General features: G+C 46.8%; 1 protein-coding gene across 2 annotated transcripts in view; it reads right to left on the bottom strand.

The window, feature by feature from the left end:
* The window catches only part of COL5A1 (collagen type V alpha 1 chain), a 159,410-nt gene that overhangs the window by 100,708 nt on the left and 41,357 nt on the right, over positions 1–17,345 (bottom strand). For both annotated transcript variants that reach the window (XM_049832115.1, XM_049832116.1), the window contains exons 3-4: positions 14,702–14,915; positions 13,898–14,060 (exon numbers count right to left, since the gene is read on the bottom strand). In XM_049832115.1, the coding sequence (XP_049688072.1) occupies positions 13,898–14,060; positions 14,702–14,915 (377 nt within the window). The remainder of the gene's footprint in view (positions 1–13,897; positions 14,061–14,701; positions 14,916–17,345) is intronic.

The following is a 17,345-nucleotide window of genomic DNA, read 5'->3' as shown; positions in this document are numbered from 1 at the left end:
TGCAAGCAGCAAATTAGACTATTAAAAAAAATAATCTCTTAATGCTTGCTCAAAAAATTTGCTTCCAAGGATATGCTTAAGCAGGGCAACTCAGGAGGCACCTGGCAATGGGCTTTTGCAACTGGAGCCTCCTCTTGACAGTCCAGGAAAGAAATTTTCATGCAAGGATAAAATAATGGGACAGTGTGACAAGGTGGTGCTCTCCCTGACGGCCATCCCAAGTGCCCAGCGTGACAGTGGGGCTCAGACCCACCAACCAGCGATGCCAACTGCTGCTAGGACAATCTGGGAAGGTACCAGAACCAGGCAAAGTTTGGCTTCACATCAGTGGTTGCAGGAGAAAAAAAAAGAAAAAAAAAAATTTAAAAAGAGAAAGATTTCCCCTCCTCTGCATGCACACCATGTCTGCTGCTCCTGCTTGCGCCCACCCCACCACCCTCCATCAGGGTGCTGATTGCTTCGGTGGTGCCCCGAGGCCAGGGTGAGGGGACCAGCACAGGTCAGCATTGCTGGGACAACAGCCCCACAGGCAGCATCCCACAAAATTCACATTCAGGGCCACTGGAAAGCTACTTTAACTGATAGCCTGCACGTTGTGGGAGGCATTTGCATAAAGGGAGGGTAGTGTCAGCCTGACCTTCCACTGTCCAGCATGGAAATTAAAAAAAAAAAAAAACAAAACAAAAAACCCAAAAAACCCAACACACACAAACATGAAAGCCCAGCCCAGGCCTCTGAGAAATGAATAGGACAAAATGAATGGATGTCATTGTCTATCATGATCTGCCAGCCCTTTAACTAGCAGTTAATAAAGCTGAGAGAAGATTAAACAATGAGCAATTTTGAAATAACACCCTCATTTTGCATCCGGTGTATTCCAAATAACACTGCCTTTCTGAAGCATACGCTCAGTATCCCGCGCTCCATAGAACAGGCTCAAAAAAGTTATTTTCCCCATTTTCCTCACCACATTCATTAGGAAGCCCTGGAAGAAACCCAAGTCCCCATTTCCCCTCGTCCTCCACTGCTCTCTGAGCACCAGGTAGCCCAGGGCAGCCCGACTCTCTCCCACCAGTGCCACCACTCTCCAGGTCCCAGTTGCCACCACCCAAAAGTCACCCCCACGGCCTGGCTGGTGTCCCCCCCCATCCGCAGACTGGGGGTCAGCTCTCGGCAGCGCCCTTTTATCCAGGCTATGTTTCTCATAGGAATTTGCAGCGTTTTCCTTGGAGAGCCTGGAGGGGAGCGCACAGTCTCTGAAAACTCCCCGTAAACCCAAATTAGAGCCCGCAAGGCTGCCAAAGGCTGCCCAGCCCTTGCATTTCTTCTTGTGGTCGTGCAGACCTGACCACATACTCAAGTTCCCTATTTTCTTTACCGTTTCACTTAGTGCTGCGTTTCCCCCATCCAACTTCATCTCCTGATGTCACCACCTTACCAGGGGCTGATCGCACCGTTCCAAGTTTCCTCTCTCCATCCAAATCAAATAATAATCCGCTAATAACCAAGCTCAAGGGCTGGCTTTTTCCTATAGAAGTTATTTTTCAATGACATATGTGTGAACCATAAGGGATAGTTTAAAAACAGATTCTCCCTCATTACAAGCCGCGGCACAGCACATCGCGGCGTTGCTCTTTTGTGTCTTCCCCCTCCGCGCCGAACGATGCCGTTTCCTGGCTCCGGTTTCACGTCGATTTATTTCCCTTTCATCTATGGAAAATTAGCAACGAGATCAGCTTCTGCTGGCTGCGCCGCCCACACGAAGCTGGATACGCCAGCGTATTGTAAGGGGGACTCTCTCGCAGTGGAAAATATGTAGTAAAGCGAAGGTCTTGGCTTAAGTTACACGTTTGAAAACTCACTGTTAGAGCTGCGCTGAGCCAAAGTGGAGGCAGTTGCTCGGTTTTTACTCGGCCCTGTGTAAACAGGGTCGTGGTGTCTGCCTGGGAGGTGTCGGTCCCAATGACCCAGAAAGCGTCGGGCTTCGTTCCCACCCCTGGAGGTGGATGGAGGATGGAGGTGGGCGACACAAAGGGAAAGAGAGGGTCTCGGAAAGGTGGTGAGCAGTCGCAAGAGAAGCTTGAGGAGCGGCTGGTGTTGGTACAGGAAGGGAGGAGGCGGCAGAAAAGAAATCCAAGGTCTCCAGCGAACATCTAGCCGTGACCATCCACCACGGTCACACGCAGCAGACGGCATTTCACAGCTCCCACTGCTACGAGGGCAGCCCCACGCTGCTGCTCCGCGGATTTCCCATCCTCTCCCCCTTAAACGCTTCCCAGACTCCAGTACGAAACCCCAGGCAAGCCCTCAGACAGCTCCAAAGCCCACTGCTCATTTTGGACAGCCTCAGCCTCCCTCGGTTTGGGTTCACTTTTGTTGCCAAAGGGTGGCTCTTTGCTTCTAGCAGCACATCAGGGCTTCCCGCTCCCATCCCACCACAGCTGGAGCTCTTCTCAGTACTAAGGTACCTACAAATTGCACACCCCTTGCTTTTTTTTTTTTCCCCCTCATAGCTGAATTAATCTGGAAGCTGAGCTGCCGTTTTCTCAGCCCCACAGACAGGCTTTCCATCCCCTGACTGCCACAACTCCAATATCCACCTTGAGGTTTTATCCTCAGCCCTCCACACCGAGGTGGCTCAGGATCAAGGGTTTTGTATACACAGAGGCTTTTAATCAGGACTTGGAATGTTTTCTGCCCCAGGAGGTAAATACAGAATCCAGGTTTTATGGATTAAAGGGAATGGGGGGAAAATAGACCTGGCTGCCAAAGTTATCTCAGGATATAAGTGGGATTACATGCTTAGCCATGGGGATATCTGCTGACACACTCAGAATTTAACTTAACACCAAATTTTGGTTGGGAAAGAATTTTCCTGCATTGGGCTGGCGACAGTCACCAAACCATGGAGCAGGACACATCTGCTGGGACCACCCCAGAAGGAAGCTTTTTTTGTGCAGGTTCTTATTGCTGTTTCCCAATTTTTGCTGCAAAATTGGCTAGTGCTGCTCAGAAAAAAGCTGAAAATAGATAGGTGAGGCGGTGTGCATCTGTAGGCGTAACACCTCTTGTCCATACACCCTTCTGCCTCTTTCTCCAGGAAAGTGGACTGTCTCCTTTCTCGATGTTCATACACCTCTTGCCTCCATGCTCCAAAGTAGTTCTGCAATTATGTTTCAACACTGCTAATTGTCCATGAAAGAGGATTTGGTTTTGGTTTATTCCTGCAAGAGAACCTCTGCGCAGCACCTCCCACCTCAAATTCAGCATTCAAAAAGTCTCGCGTTTAAACACAAAATCCTGCGTAGCTCCCAGAAAAAAGCTAATTGGGCGCTACCCAAGCTTTTCATCCCAAGAAAGGGAGCTGGGTTTGTACACCCTACGGCCTGAAGAGCAGATGTGAAGTTCAGCCCAGAAATGCTGTTATCTGAACAAAACCCATTAAGGAACAGGAATGGATGCAGCGTGACCGGCACAGCCAGAAGTAGCTGAGCATCACAGCTCAGATTTCGGTGTTCTGAGCAGCAAGCTGGAAGAGGGTAAACATAATTTGCAGATAAATTTGCTTATGCAAGGCATCAAAGCCTCAGGAAAACCTTGCTATGTTTGCAGACATTCCAGAGCAGAGAACAGTGCACAAAAGTAATATTCACCACAAATTCTCTCATCTCCCCACACATTTCGCTTCAGTGGCCAAAGCACTGTTTGTTCAAGCAGACTTGACCTCCTGAACCACAGCCAGTATGTGGCTGTGCGTGGAGAACAATGAGCCCACGGTTAGAGACTTTTTTCCGTGTTCTTGGAGGGAATAGAAAACACACATACACACAAATACACATCCAATATTCTGCACAACTCATTAGGAATACCCTCTTCCAGCTCCCATCCCCAGGGTGATGTATTTATTGTGAACATATACATTCAATCCTGCTCGGCTCTGTCAAAGTAGTACACCTGCACACTGGGGATGTCTGGAGTGGGCTAGGATTTTCCTTTGGGCTTTGGCAAGGAGCCCAGACTGCCTCAAAAAAAAATAAAAAGGCCTCACCATGTGTAAGGAACATGTGTTTCATTTGTTCGTACCTAAATGACAAGGGAATGGGTTGAACACAAAGTCAACTAAGAGGCTTCTAAGTTAGGACAGTCTTTTCTATGCTGGGTTTACTCTGTCCTCCCTGCGACGAGAGACTACGTGCATAAAAACCTAGCTTAAAGAAGTGACAGACTTCAAGCACTGTCCTGCAAAGGCAGGACAACAGCAGTTAAGACCTCAATTTCAAAGAAACATCAGCTTGAGCCCTGCCAGGTCAACAAGGACACAAGCCCACCTCTCTGCCTGAGCAGCTTGTTGCAGAGCTCAGCACTCTCCATCCTCTTCATCGCAGTGGCTCTCCCACGAGTTTGGCTCAGACGAGCCTGTACTTCCTATAACAGTTTGCTGCAACAATGCAAATCAAGCTTTTTGTACATAGAATAGGATTCTTTTTCCTATCCACAGGCTTCTGTTTCAGAAATTCACTTTTATGCAAATAAGATTAATTCTTGTATCACCTCCCACATAGAACAAGGTTCCCAAATTAGCAGGGAAGGGGAAACATGCACCGATTTGGGCCAGTGGCACGCTATTGCTCTCTGCTCTCAGTAATCACTTCTCCATATTGCACAGCGATGCTGCCAATAAAGTTCAGCTGGAAACTTCTCCCCAATAGCATGAGTATTTGGCTTTTCCCCCGTGCTCAAGCTGAGGAAAATCTTCTTTCCCAAACATGTCCACTCGCCCTCCTCTTTGGTGCCTTTCTAACACGCTCCGGGTCCCTTGGCAGTGCCTGTTCTGCTCCGGAAGCCCCGTCCTGCCGCCCTGCAGGCATTCACGTCCACAACGCCACCGCGAACCTTGGCGTGATGTCACAGGAGAGGAGCAGGTTTCCAGCATTACATCACCCTGTCTGGGCTCAGCAATCCACCTTCTGCACCTCAGAGTTTCCATGGAAGAAACCGAGCCCCCGCCTTCTTCCTCCCACTATCCGAGGGGGGAAGCAAACTACAAACGAAGCTGTCGGCTGAAAGAGTAATGACACTGCACCTAAGAGCATCCATCATGTATAACGAGCCTGCCTGGGTTGCTGCCTGCCAGCATTTAAATACAAAACTCTGCCAGGTGAATGTCAGGAACAACGAGACGCAACTCTGCTCCCCAAACCCCGCAATCCCTGTGGCGGATGGAAATTGGTTTGAAGGATGAGCTTTGCCTTCCAGAGACCGCTCAGCTTTCCTCCTTAGCAGTTTCAACTGATCACCGTGCTCTGCAGGAGGTACCCCAGGCCAGAGAAAGTTGGGCAACAGCTTGCCTGTCCTCTCCGTGCTATGGCCCAAGGCAGCAGCGATGGAGAGACCTGCACGGTATCGCTCAGCATCCCTCCCCACTGACAATTCCACCCGCTTCCCACTCGGAATTCTTCTCCGTGCCCTCCACAATGGCAAAAGCTCTTCCAAACCAACTAGCTTGCGGGGATCCCTATTAAGGCAACCATCAGGCTCCAAAACCTGCCTGTTTGGACCATAACAATAAAAATAATAATAAAAGAATGAAAATATTTCCCACTTCAGTAGCCCCTGGAATCACGGCACATCCCTGCTATCGCAACCACTGTCCAGGCGCAGGCAGGGAAGCTTGTGGTTCCTCAGACCAGGGTGAGGTCCCATGACCTTCGCCAGCCATTGACCCTGGATTTTAACGAGTGCCAAGTCCTGCATATCCTCAGCATTCCCCATGCTTCGCTAACAAAATCAGGAGGAGGAACCCCTCCACAAGCGGTTGCCTGGGGTTGGGAGCCTTTTCCCATTTACAGGCATCATCATCCCATCGCTGCGCTCAGGCTCACGACGGGCGAGCAGGGCTCCCCGCAAGCTGCGTCTCACCACCAGGTTCCTCGGGGCTGCCTGACGCTGCCAGCGCTCGAGATATTCAGCTTATAGCCAAGACAATTCTATATTAAACAACAGGCTAAGCTGCGCACTCGCCCACAGATACTGCACAAATGGGACTGCACAGTGAAGCACTGACTAAAAGGTCCTCACTCAGGATGACACCAAAAGGACTAAATCCCCTTTTGAGATTAACGGTACGCCCCAGCACCGATGCCAGGATAGGCAGCCACGCGCAGCGTTATTAAAGCTGCCAGGCTTCCTGGGATTCTGCTTTCTCCCCATCTCCTTTCCAGGGACACGAGGAATACGAAGTGCTTTGGATAACCACAGCTTCCCCTTATCGCTACCTCAAGCAAGATCAGTAGGGCATAAGGGCCATCACTCTGCCTTATTTTTTTTTTAATTACAGCACACGCTGTGTATTACCGATTGCAAAGATCCAGAGGAGGATTATTCACATGAACTAATGCAGGCGTCTGAAATGGAAATCCGGACGCCCAGAAGAGCCCATTTGGCACAGAGTGATGCTGGAAGTCAGAAGCAGCCCCCACCCAGTAAGAGACATCCATCGCCCTGACAGTAACATCGACAGCACCCAGCCCGAGACAAAACCCGCGCGGGTCCTCTTGTAAGACTGGGGCTTGACTCTGAACAAACTGCAAGAAGCGATAAGACCATGCAGCTTCCTAGGCTGATGTTTAACTTGGCAATATTAAAAGATAAATGATGCACTGCGTAACTGTTAAACATCAATAAAAGCACTTTTATGGTCTGTTTGAACAATAAAGCATGTCTCCTCACGCATTGTGTGCTATCAGAGGCCTGAAGGCATTTGATACCAGCAAACTGCAGTAATTATCTGCACACGCCAATGCACAGTTTCTTTTACAGTTTACGAAATGGAATTTACCACTGACCAAAAAAACCCCAAAATCAAAAAAGTCAGAAACATTCAATATGTGTATTTTGTAATCATGACTAATACGGCTACATCATTACAGGCAACCCTGACCCAGTCACAAAGCTTGACTGCAGTCCAGATGGTTAAACTGCCAATTACCCAGCAAATCTAAATGAAAAACAAGAGTTTCAGCAATGCGTATGCAAACAATTGATCTGATGTTTCCACCCAAACCCTCACTTTCCTTGCTGGCACCTGACAGATAGAGGTCAGATGAAATGGTGTCAGTTTAGGGTTGAAATGGAACCACCTGAAACACAGACTAACTTTTACAAGCTGTTTTGCAATTCTTATTCTGGATCTGGTCCTGCCCCTCCCTCGCTACAGACACACTGATAAAACCAGATGACGTCCCTGGGCACCTGTGTAAGACGATGCTGTGTGTGAGACCTTGCCAACTGGAGCCAAATATCACGTTTGGGTTTTGATTAGACTGACTGCATTGCTTGGACTCTGGTACAAAAATCTCACCATTAATTGCAAACCCATCCAGAGGCATAATCTTCAATAATTGTAGACATTTTCTAGGCTGCATTGCTCTTCTGGAAGAGCCTAGTTCTGTGATTTAATCCATATGTCTCAAGTGCACCATTTCACGAAAGAGGATCCCTTTGAAAAAACAAAAGCAGAAGAAATGACGAGAAAACCAGCAACTAAATAGAGAATTATTAGGAGACTGGGGAAAGCTACAGACATCTTCAATAAAGAACCCTAATGCTGGCTCAGAACATTTTATTTTCCATCATCTCACACCACGGTATATGCCGGTGGTGTAAAACATCGACTCTTTGCACTCCCTGAAAGGCTCTACAGCAAAAGAGGTGAAATCAGATTTGGCAGGGCCAGGAAAGCAGGCAGCCAGAACTGTAAATTAGCTTCTTTCAGCAGTCTGCCGAGGTAGGGAAAAATACACCGGAGCATGTATCTGTGGCGCATCTTGACAGAGAAATTCAGGTTAGTAAAAAAACCCTAACTAAATTTAAAAAAAAAATAATGCTTTTTGAAGGTTAACAAAAACTCAATAACCATGTGCTCTGCCCAGCAGCCTCCTGACCTTCTGGGCTAAGCCCAGATCTTGCAGAACACGATGGTTCAGCGCTGCGCTCATGAGAAGCCTCATTGAGGTCAGTGGAGCCACCATGATGCTGCTGGTTTGAAGATACTGGGGACCTCGCTGCTTCTCCTGTAAACAAATTAATAACTGTTCCCGTGTGCTCCATACCTTGCCACCGCTGTTTACGTGTGCACAAGACCCTGTTGCAAACAGGAACAGCAAAGACTGCCGTGCCCAGGCAAGCTTGGGTCTAGAAGCGAATCAGGCACCGATTCAGACCTGAGGCTCCCACAGCACGTTGGTCCCCACGAGCAGAGAAAGTCTTCAAATTTTGCCATCGCCACTAATCTGGCTTTCCCCAAAGCCTGTTATACTAGCAGCATAGTTTTACGTACTATTCCAGGAGAGTAGCTATTTGACACGTTAACAGCAGATCTGCCTGCAAAAGGGGGGCCCTAAACCTCTGCATCCTCCAACAACAACAAAAAAATACTGTAAGATGCACTTACACACACAGGAACCTATTTTCGTTTGTACACCTTTTGCTAAAGCAAAAGCTATTGATCCAATCTTATAACCTTAGAGGTGTCTTGGAAGAATAACATGCAGAAACTTTAAAAATAAAAACACTTTCCAGAGCTGGAAATGCTACAGCCAAGAGCACGGGAAGGGAGGGAGAAAACCCCGACAATAGTGAAATGAAATCTGGGATTATCAACCACAGCGATAATTGTTTTTTTAAGTGTAAACAAGGCAGAAGATGAAAAGAGAGTTGGCATTTCAACCTAAGAGCAACACAGCACCTGAACGGCCCCAATGTCTCAGCTAAGAGCATTGAAGCGTCTATTCTGCTTTGTCTTGTTGTGCCTTGAAACATTCAACAGCCCTAAGAGCACCTCTGGCATCTTGCCCGGGCTTTCTGGCTCACCCCAGCACAAATTGCTTTCCCTCCATTGCTGATGTCTTGATTTCACCAGTGGTCTTCAAAAAACACAAAGGAGGAAAGAAAATAAAAAGCACCATCTTTTCAGCATCATCCAAACCCCAGCAGCGCACCATAGCTCATCCCAGGACAAGCTTTGGCGTAAGGCAATAACACAGACTTTGTCAGCCCCTCACCGTTTCACTGCATTGGCAGAACGGTGTCTGCAGGTGTCCAAGGCCCTCTCACTTTGCACCTTGTTTGGCAGGATCAGAGGAAACCACTTGGTTTTACAGTACCAACTAGACCAATGAGACACAGTTATGGTACTCAGCTGGACAAAATAAGCTCCTCTTGTCTCCAAAGGAGCCAACAGTAAAAGATATAAACCTTAAAAAGCAATATACACATGCACGGAGCTTTTCCACTTGTGGGAAACCTAATTTCATCTACACCAATACCAGACGCTACCGCAAAACAATGTTCTTTCCAGAGGGTCAGAACACCAGTTACCTTGTGGGACAATCCTGCAAAATTTTAAACAGATGAACCAAAAATAATTCACATCCAACGTACTCACTTGTTACTAGGGTACTCTCAGCAGTTTCACCAAAACCTGTTCGTTTTTTTACCAATGTCCACATCACGATTTTAACAGTGCCAGCTCTGCCAGCCATGTGCTGTACAGCACTTTTATCAGCACAGCAGCCTCACACAGTAGTCTCTTCCTGACAGATCATAAGACAAAATGGGATTATCCAGCAGAAATATGAAACGCGTCACTATCTGGGACTTTGGCAAGGTCTGAATGAGTTTCATATTGTTCATCAGCCCATCGCTGTAAGTGCTGGTCTACAGAGTAACGCTAAGCAGTAAAACAGGGCTGGGCCACACGCTATTGCAAAGCCAAACTTCTCTGGGATTACAGGAGACGCTTCAAAACACCACTGCAAAGGGGTGAAGTTCACCTCACCCAGCCCAGAGACAGTAACATTCACCTGCCACGTTGAGCAGCACTTTCCATTCATAAAGCTCCTCCAGCTGCGGGTTATGGGATTTCTCTGTTCACTGCTGTAATACAGCCACTTCTGGGACTGAAACGCAGCACCGGTGACCTTCCTGAGCCAGGACCTGAACTTTATTTCAACCCACATCTGCTAAACCAGAATGACTCCTTCAGCCCAGAGCCAGCTGAACTGCTTTACCACCGGACCACCACGGCAAACAGGTTGGAAAAGCCAACGCATGGGGAAATGCCATCCGCAAGGTCCCAGGACACGGTGGTCAAACGGATTGAGCGAGCCGCACGCCTTTTTGGCTAAACATGTCAAAGCCTTGCCACACTTTGGTTGAGATGGGAGAAAGACCATATTTAAGCCCAACTGCTCGCCCTGATGGAAGGAGCAAGCCCCAGGGAGACAGACGCTGACCCCTGAACCCAGCGAGGAGTCATACATGGAGCAGAAAACCCTTGGCATAAGCGTCTTCCAAGGACCATCTCCGATGAAAGCCCACAAAGCACCCAAATAGCCCACAGCCACGGTTCGTGGGTACATCACGCAGCAGAAGCGTACCTCTAACAGCCAAGTAAACCCTTAAACGAGCAAAGCATTGGCCTGACAAGTCCATTAATTAACTTAATTCTCGGCTCTTGCACCAGCACAGGCTACCAGGGATCAGCTCTGGGATCAACACGCTGCTGCCAGCAGAGATGGGCTCACGCTTCCAGTTTCTTGTTATCCACCCAAGAAGTGATGGGATCCTGCACAAAAAGGCGACTCTCGCCATCGGTCGCAGGCACTGAACAGACAGCTCCTGCGGTTCATCGCTGCAGAGGCAGGAGCGGGGCCATCACATCACCAGGATGTTTTGGCAAGTCTCCCTGGGTTTTGGGGGCAGAAGATGCTTTGCTTTCTGGGAAAGGGACTTGCCCAAACTTCAGCCTCTCTCTGTTCCTATGCCTGACCATTAGACTGTGCTAGGACTTGGTTTCTAATGTATGTTTAAAAAAAGCACATCAAAAGAGACAATTAATCCCTCTAAAACTGAGATGAATTCACATGTCTTCTGACTTCCTTCCAGTGCTGCTGTAGCCCCAGGAACACTGCTTACTACAGCCTGCAAGCAGAGAAAAAGTGTTTATCTTGCACCCTGGGCTATTTCTTTTCTTTTTTCCTCTCTCGCTGCAAAAAGCCCTTTGCTGTCTCACAACAGCATCCTCTCAGTCACAGCTTGAAACCAGCCGCTGCTTCCCAACCCCGGCGCGAGAGCCTGTCCTGACATTTGTAAACTTCTGTTTTGAACAACAGCTCAGCACAAAACTTAACTTGTACAACCTAGGCTCCAGGCTTGGCCCCTCTTCAAACCTACCCAGCATTCCCCCTGCCATACAGAGAGATCCACACAGCCTCCAAACTAATTGAATTTTAATGAGAGGAAGTCGTTTTTCCACTGGAAGAATGTTGCGCTAGAGAAATATTTTGAAACTCCTCTAACCTTTCCTGCCAGGCTTTTTCTGCCCATCTGGCCGCTCGATCGACAAATACAGCAGAGCTGCTCTGCTTGCGACCTGGAGCTTAAATAACAACAACTTTCAAAACAAAACGTGTTTGGTGTTTTATTTTATTTCAGTCCCGACAAGGAGAATCTGAATTCCCACTACATACAGCTCTTGCTGACTCGTGCCGAGACACAACCCATCTCAGCCCTCCCCAACGCTGCCTTCCATCCCGCTCCCAGCTAACTGGGTTATTTTAATTTCCAGCAAAAGCGACAAACATCTAAGAGCCAGGCAATTCCACGGGTGCAGAAAACACTGGGGAAGAGGTTTGCAGAGCAGTTGCTTACAGGACAGCAGCAGCTTCATCTCATCATTCTGCATTCAGTCCAGAAATTATCAGCTCTCCAGGAACACGCAACTTTAACAGTTTATACCCATTTCCTATTGTTCTGAGTTTCCCTACACAGTTTCTGCTTAGGCTTGCAGAAAGAAGAAAGGAGAAGCCAACGGAAATTAAGTTGCTGAGATATGAAGGAAAGTAGGTTATAGTCCGCTGCCTTCATGAAACCTATTAATTACATTCAGTTTAAAGCTGCTGGTATCTTGATTAGCGTGTGTGTGGATATGCTGAAAACCCTCTTTGTCTGATGAGGATGACAAAAGAAAAAAGGACAAATACCAGAACTAGAAAGTTTTTATACACATGCTGTATAATATCAGTACATAGGTTATAAGACAGAGGGAAAAAAATACTTGCTAATCGTCCAGTTCTCAGTAATTGCCTGCAATGATCTTGTAGCTGCATCTTGCACCCAGAACAGGCAATGAGCTCCAGTGGAGGAGAAACCTTGCTCCATTTTACCCCACCGCCCAAGACGAAGGAGGTTTCACAAGCCCGCTGAGCTTGTAGCCCTAGATAAGTCCTTTTCAGAAGGGAACTGTGGCCAGCCCCATGGGAAGGGCCAACAGTGGAGCTGGGAGAATATTGCCACCCATAAACCTGTGTTCCCTTGCCTGACGGAGGAATCAGCAGTCCTAAATCCAGGTGAGCACTAAAAGCCACACGGGAACATCTCGAGCTTCAGGGGCAGTGATGGAGACTGTGTTACTTTGCAAAGTGAAATAGTCTAAAGTGCAAGTTTCTTATCCAGTTTGGATGTGATACCAAAGTTATTTAAGTGGTTCTACTAGATCCCTGGGTCCAGCGGCTCCCCAGAAAAGCTCACCACTTCATATAACAATTGCACTTAAAATACGGCATCCAGGGCGACTGCTTAAATTTTTGGCAGAACGTCCAACACTTGCGAAAGACACTCCAGTGCCCATTAAACCCAGCTTTTACTTTCCATTTTAATTGTTAAACTTCCCAGGGAATGTCTGTTAATTTAATACAATTTAGAGATTCAGCTCTAACTCTGTAACTGGGATTTTGGCAGCAACATCTAGTCCATGCATTCTTGCTCTGTTTACAGCAGACCAGCTCCCAGATGTTGGTAATATTAAACAGACTGGAACTTTCCTTCCGAGTGACAGCAAAATGCAGACAAGAGCTGGCTTCACTATAGCTCTAATTATCCACCGATAGGAGATGTTCCCCATCACTTTGCTGGGTTGGGGAGGCCCATGAGATACAGCTATTCCTCCACATAAATGCAATGAAAGTGAGATAGAGATCAATAGATCTTAGTTTACACACCATTGCACTGGTACTGATTTCAGGGAAGCAATTCTAGCTTGCAAGAACTACCAGGGACAAGATTCTCATACACATGAAAGCCTCAGAAGTGCAGCAGACCACAAAAGTTGAGATTGCTAGTGAAATGCATATATTAAACTAGCTGGTGAACTATGGGAAGAACTTCTACCATATGTACCTTGTCTATAAATAATCCTCCCTCCATCTCTCTGCTTAAATCAAAGTTGCTCATGGGAACATTCCACCCATCACGATTTGGGTTTGCTTTTTAAAAGCAGTTGCTGTGTGGGAGGTGACAGGGCTGCCAAACAAGCTGTCGAGGAGAGTCCCCTTATGTCATAGTGCAAGAAACCAAGAATCAGTGGCCAATGCATGGGAAAAGAGCAAATTCCTATAGCCCCGGAGTGAACTGTGACTTGCAAGGGAGCTGCTTTCCTCAGCCTTCATTTACTGCCCCTACAACATTATTTAAATCATAACAGGGATGAATGAAAACCTTGTGAGCCCTTCCCATGCTAAATAAGCCAAGAGCACAAGAGCTACAGACCTACAAAATCCCAGCGCAGGGGCTGGTCGAGAACCCCAGCAAGGGCATGAAACCAGAGAACCAGAGGAGCTCACTCCAACAGGTCACCTGGTCCACTGCTTTTGTTACTACAGAAAGCATTTACCTAGTTAAAACAAAACCTTAGAAAAAAATTGTTACATACAACAGTGTTCTATTACACAAAAATCCAGTATCAGTTTCAAAAACGAGCTGTAAATACCTCATCAACAGGAACCCAGCTCATCGGCTCTGTGGAACGTCTCCAGAGCTGTTCATTGTCATGACTTACCTCAAAGACTTCCTCATCCAGTATCCTTGTTCCAAATACAATGATGCCATTGACGTCGATGATGGGATGGTCACTTCGGTCCAAGAACTTGGTTATCTTCTTTTTACAGTCCAAAATCAAGGTGACATTTTTCTTCTGGACACTGATAGCTACTCTGTGCCACCTAGAAGAACACAGTCCACAAATGTGTTAAACAGAGCCTTGGGCTTTCAAGAACAAGCTAATGATTGTATAACAATGCAGCTTTCATAAACTGATGTTCTGCAAACCGTCACACCAGCCATCATCTGCAAACACATGAAAATCATCCTTGGGCAGACCCTAAAGTTTTCATTTGAAATAGAAAGCTTGTGTTGACAGATGATGCCATTCACTTCTCATCCCTCCAAAACAGGTAGGCGTGCCAGTTCTGGCTTCAACAAGAGGCAAAGGGGAAAAAAAAAGAACCACACCAATAATTTCCTGGCTATCCCCCTCTTCCACCCTCCTTATGTCGTGCAAAAGACTTGTTGTGGATTTTGCAAGACAAACCGATTTCGTAAGGCCCTTTACAGCAAAAGTCACCAGTGTTCCTACCCCCATAAGCGTCAGACAATTCGCACCGACTGGTATGTGATTCACACTTTTTACATATACAGTATTTAGTCACCAAAGGGCAAAATTCAAGAATGGGACGCTTGGCAGTAGTCAAAGGTGTGTATATACATTTATATATACGTGACTCCTATTTTACATGATGTTCAACATGCTGGTATGATATAAACAATGTACTGTTTTTTCCTTTGTGCACAAAATTTCACTTACTTGCCATCTGCTAGGTTAATGCCTCTAAAGAGAGGATAGTCTTCTGGGCCTGGCTTTCCTGTATGGTCTTCATACAGGAATACAGGAGATCTACCCATCTCCACACCAATTTGCTGGATCCCTTGCTCATTGTAAATTGAGATCAAGAAGGACTGACCTCCTTTCTTCGCTTTTACAGTGGTTAGAATGGAGAAGTCCTCTGGGAATGGGGAAGCTGGAGTGGAAAAGCAAAGAGGTTAGTCAGGTTTCCTTGAAAATTAATCCCTACAGAAACGCTCCTGTTGTCTAGTAACCCGTGGGGAGACCTCTGGTTTATCCCTCCAGATGTGTGCACATCAGCAACCCCAAATATTTATATAAGGCAGCATCTTAGTTGCCAGGTGAAGATCTGGCTTTCCCCCAAAGCCTATTGCGATACAGGGTTGGGATGAGCTGCATCCCAAAGTAGATTGCACCAGCAAAGCCAGTGTAGAGCAGTGTCCCAGGCAGCGTCCCCCAAGGGCTACCTTCTCTAATGGCACATTAAAAACCCAAGCACAGAACCGAGCATCTCTCAGGATCATTCATTTACGATCAGAAAGCCTTTTGCCACCCCTTATTGCAATCTGTCACAGAGCCAAAAGCCACCCCACATTTGAACTTGCAAGCAAAGGAAGGCAAGGGGTCTACTGTTTTGGGATGAGACCAGAGTGCTCGAGAAACAGAATTGGGGTTTTTTTCTTTTAAAAAAGAAAGTTGTTGGTTTAAATCTGTATTATTTGCACCTAACCCTTCTTTAGTGTGCTCTAGAGCTTTTTAGGAGACGAGGCAAAAACTTTGTTTCATATATCATGAGGTCCCCAAATTAACTTAAGATGTCAGAGGCATAGAGGAAATCAAGCATCCCATGCCAGTCAGGCACACACACAATATTGAAGGGCTTTATTTAAGGGAGTAGGGAAGTTGCATCAGGCTTTGTCTATTCCAGACAAGAACAGAGCATTCTGTGGCTTTGGCTTTCGGGGTTGGTGCAGACAAAAAAAAAAATATATCTGAAAACAGAAATAAATCTGGCAATCAGTAGGAGATGCTATTTTGTCTGCCTATTAAAAAGCATCTAACAAGTTTCCTAACTTCTTCTCCACTCAGGAAAGAAACACTGTCTGATCTCAGGCAACTCCTGTCTGTATTTTTTGCAAGGTTTGGAGGATTAAAGCCATTAAAGTATGGAGCAGGTGCTGTCAGGACAGAGGCAATGCTCCGCGCAGGGGAAAGGTCAATCCCCTGCAACACCAGACAAACACATTTCAGGTTCCAAGTCAATACGGGCATCAAGTCACACCCTGTGCAGGATACAACTCCTCCAGTTGGGTTTTCTCTGCCATTCAGACTGGAAAGATGAGTCCAAACTGAAAAGCCTGGACACACATCCCAAACAGGACATCTTAAAAAAAAAAAGACCAGAAGCATTAGTAAGGAGCTTTCTGGATGAAATTATTATTGGAGGTGAGACCTATGGAAACAGAGGGTACCTACAGGGCATAACCTCCTCAGATGCTGCATTTCAGCAGCGTGAGCCTTGCAGGGTATCCTTCCTTTAAGGTCCAGGCTTTCAGAAACAAGGATGGCATTGTACTGCTGGGTATCTGCTTGAGAAATCCTAAACCCCGGCAGGGCAGAGTAAAGTGGGGCAGCCCTACCGTGGGCACTGCCGTGTGTGTGTGTGTGTGCTGGGACTATCGACATGCGTGGCAGCCGGTGGCATGCAGGGAACGACACAATGGATCATTTTTAAACTGCAGATGCATAGCCATATAAACCACAAAAAATGTCCAAGCGCGATGCCCGTAAGCTTCAAAGAGATTTTCTTCACCCTTTTCTTAGACGGTATCCCAGGGCTGCGTAGGGGATTTTGACCCAGGGAGGGGACCAGGAACACGGGAGTGGGGAATTCTTCCAAACCACAGCAAAGCTAGCAAGTTCAAACACGAGGAGGCCATGAGCTCACCCTCTCCTCTTCTGCCCGGGAGTTGCTTTAACTTTTATTAACAAACCAGCGTTTTAAACACATCTAGCTGCCCAGCACAGGGCTATACCGTGGGGTGGAGGATGCACAAGCAGGCTGGGCTGCGTCAAAAACCAGCACTGCTACAAACAGCTTGTACAAACAGAGGGCACCGAGGGGGATATCTGAGGATACCTACAGAGACACACGCTGTTTGTACCAAGTTAATATCCCTCACCTTAGTTAAATAACATTTGGAAAGAAGCATAAAGCAGTATTCTGAATGGAGGACTCGCAGTCGGTAATTAAATGCCATAATTACAGCCTGATTTCCCCCTAGGACACAGACCCAGATATTTGGCAAATGCAGGCATCTGATTATTGTGCCTCCCATAGGATGCACTGAGCTTTATCTCTCTCCTGCTCTATACAAATCCTCCTGTAGAGCTGAATCAAGACCATACGCCTTCCTGGTTCCAATTACAGGCTACAGTTTTGGGCCTTTTATGTAAAATAGTTCATGTCCAAAATTTCATTATGAATCCACAATACAGTACCTTTCAACTTGGACAAGCTGCCAACTCATTAAAAAGCTGCTTTTAATTTTTTTTTCATTATTATTAAAATGTCTCCATGGTGATGTGAGTTTCTCAACCCAAA

This window comes from Accipiter gentilis, chromosome 29 (assembly GCF_929443795.1).
Source record: "Accipiter gentilis chromosome 29, bAccGen1.1, whole genome shotgun sequence".
Lineage (NCBI taxonomy): Eukaryota > Metazoa > Chordata > Aves > Accipitriformes > Accipitridae > Astur > Astur gentilis.
This window is presented reverse-complemented; position numbering and strand designations above follow the sequence as displayed.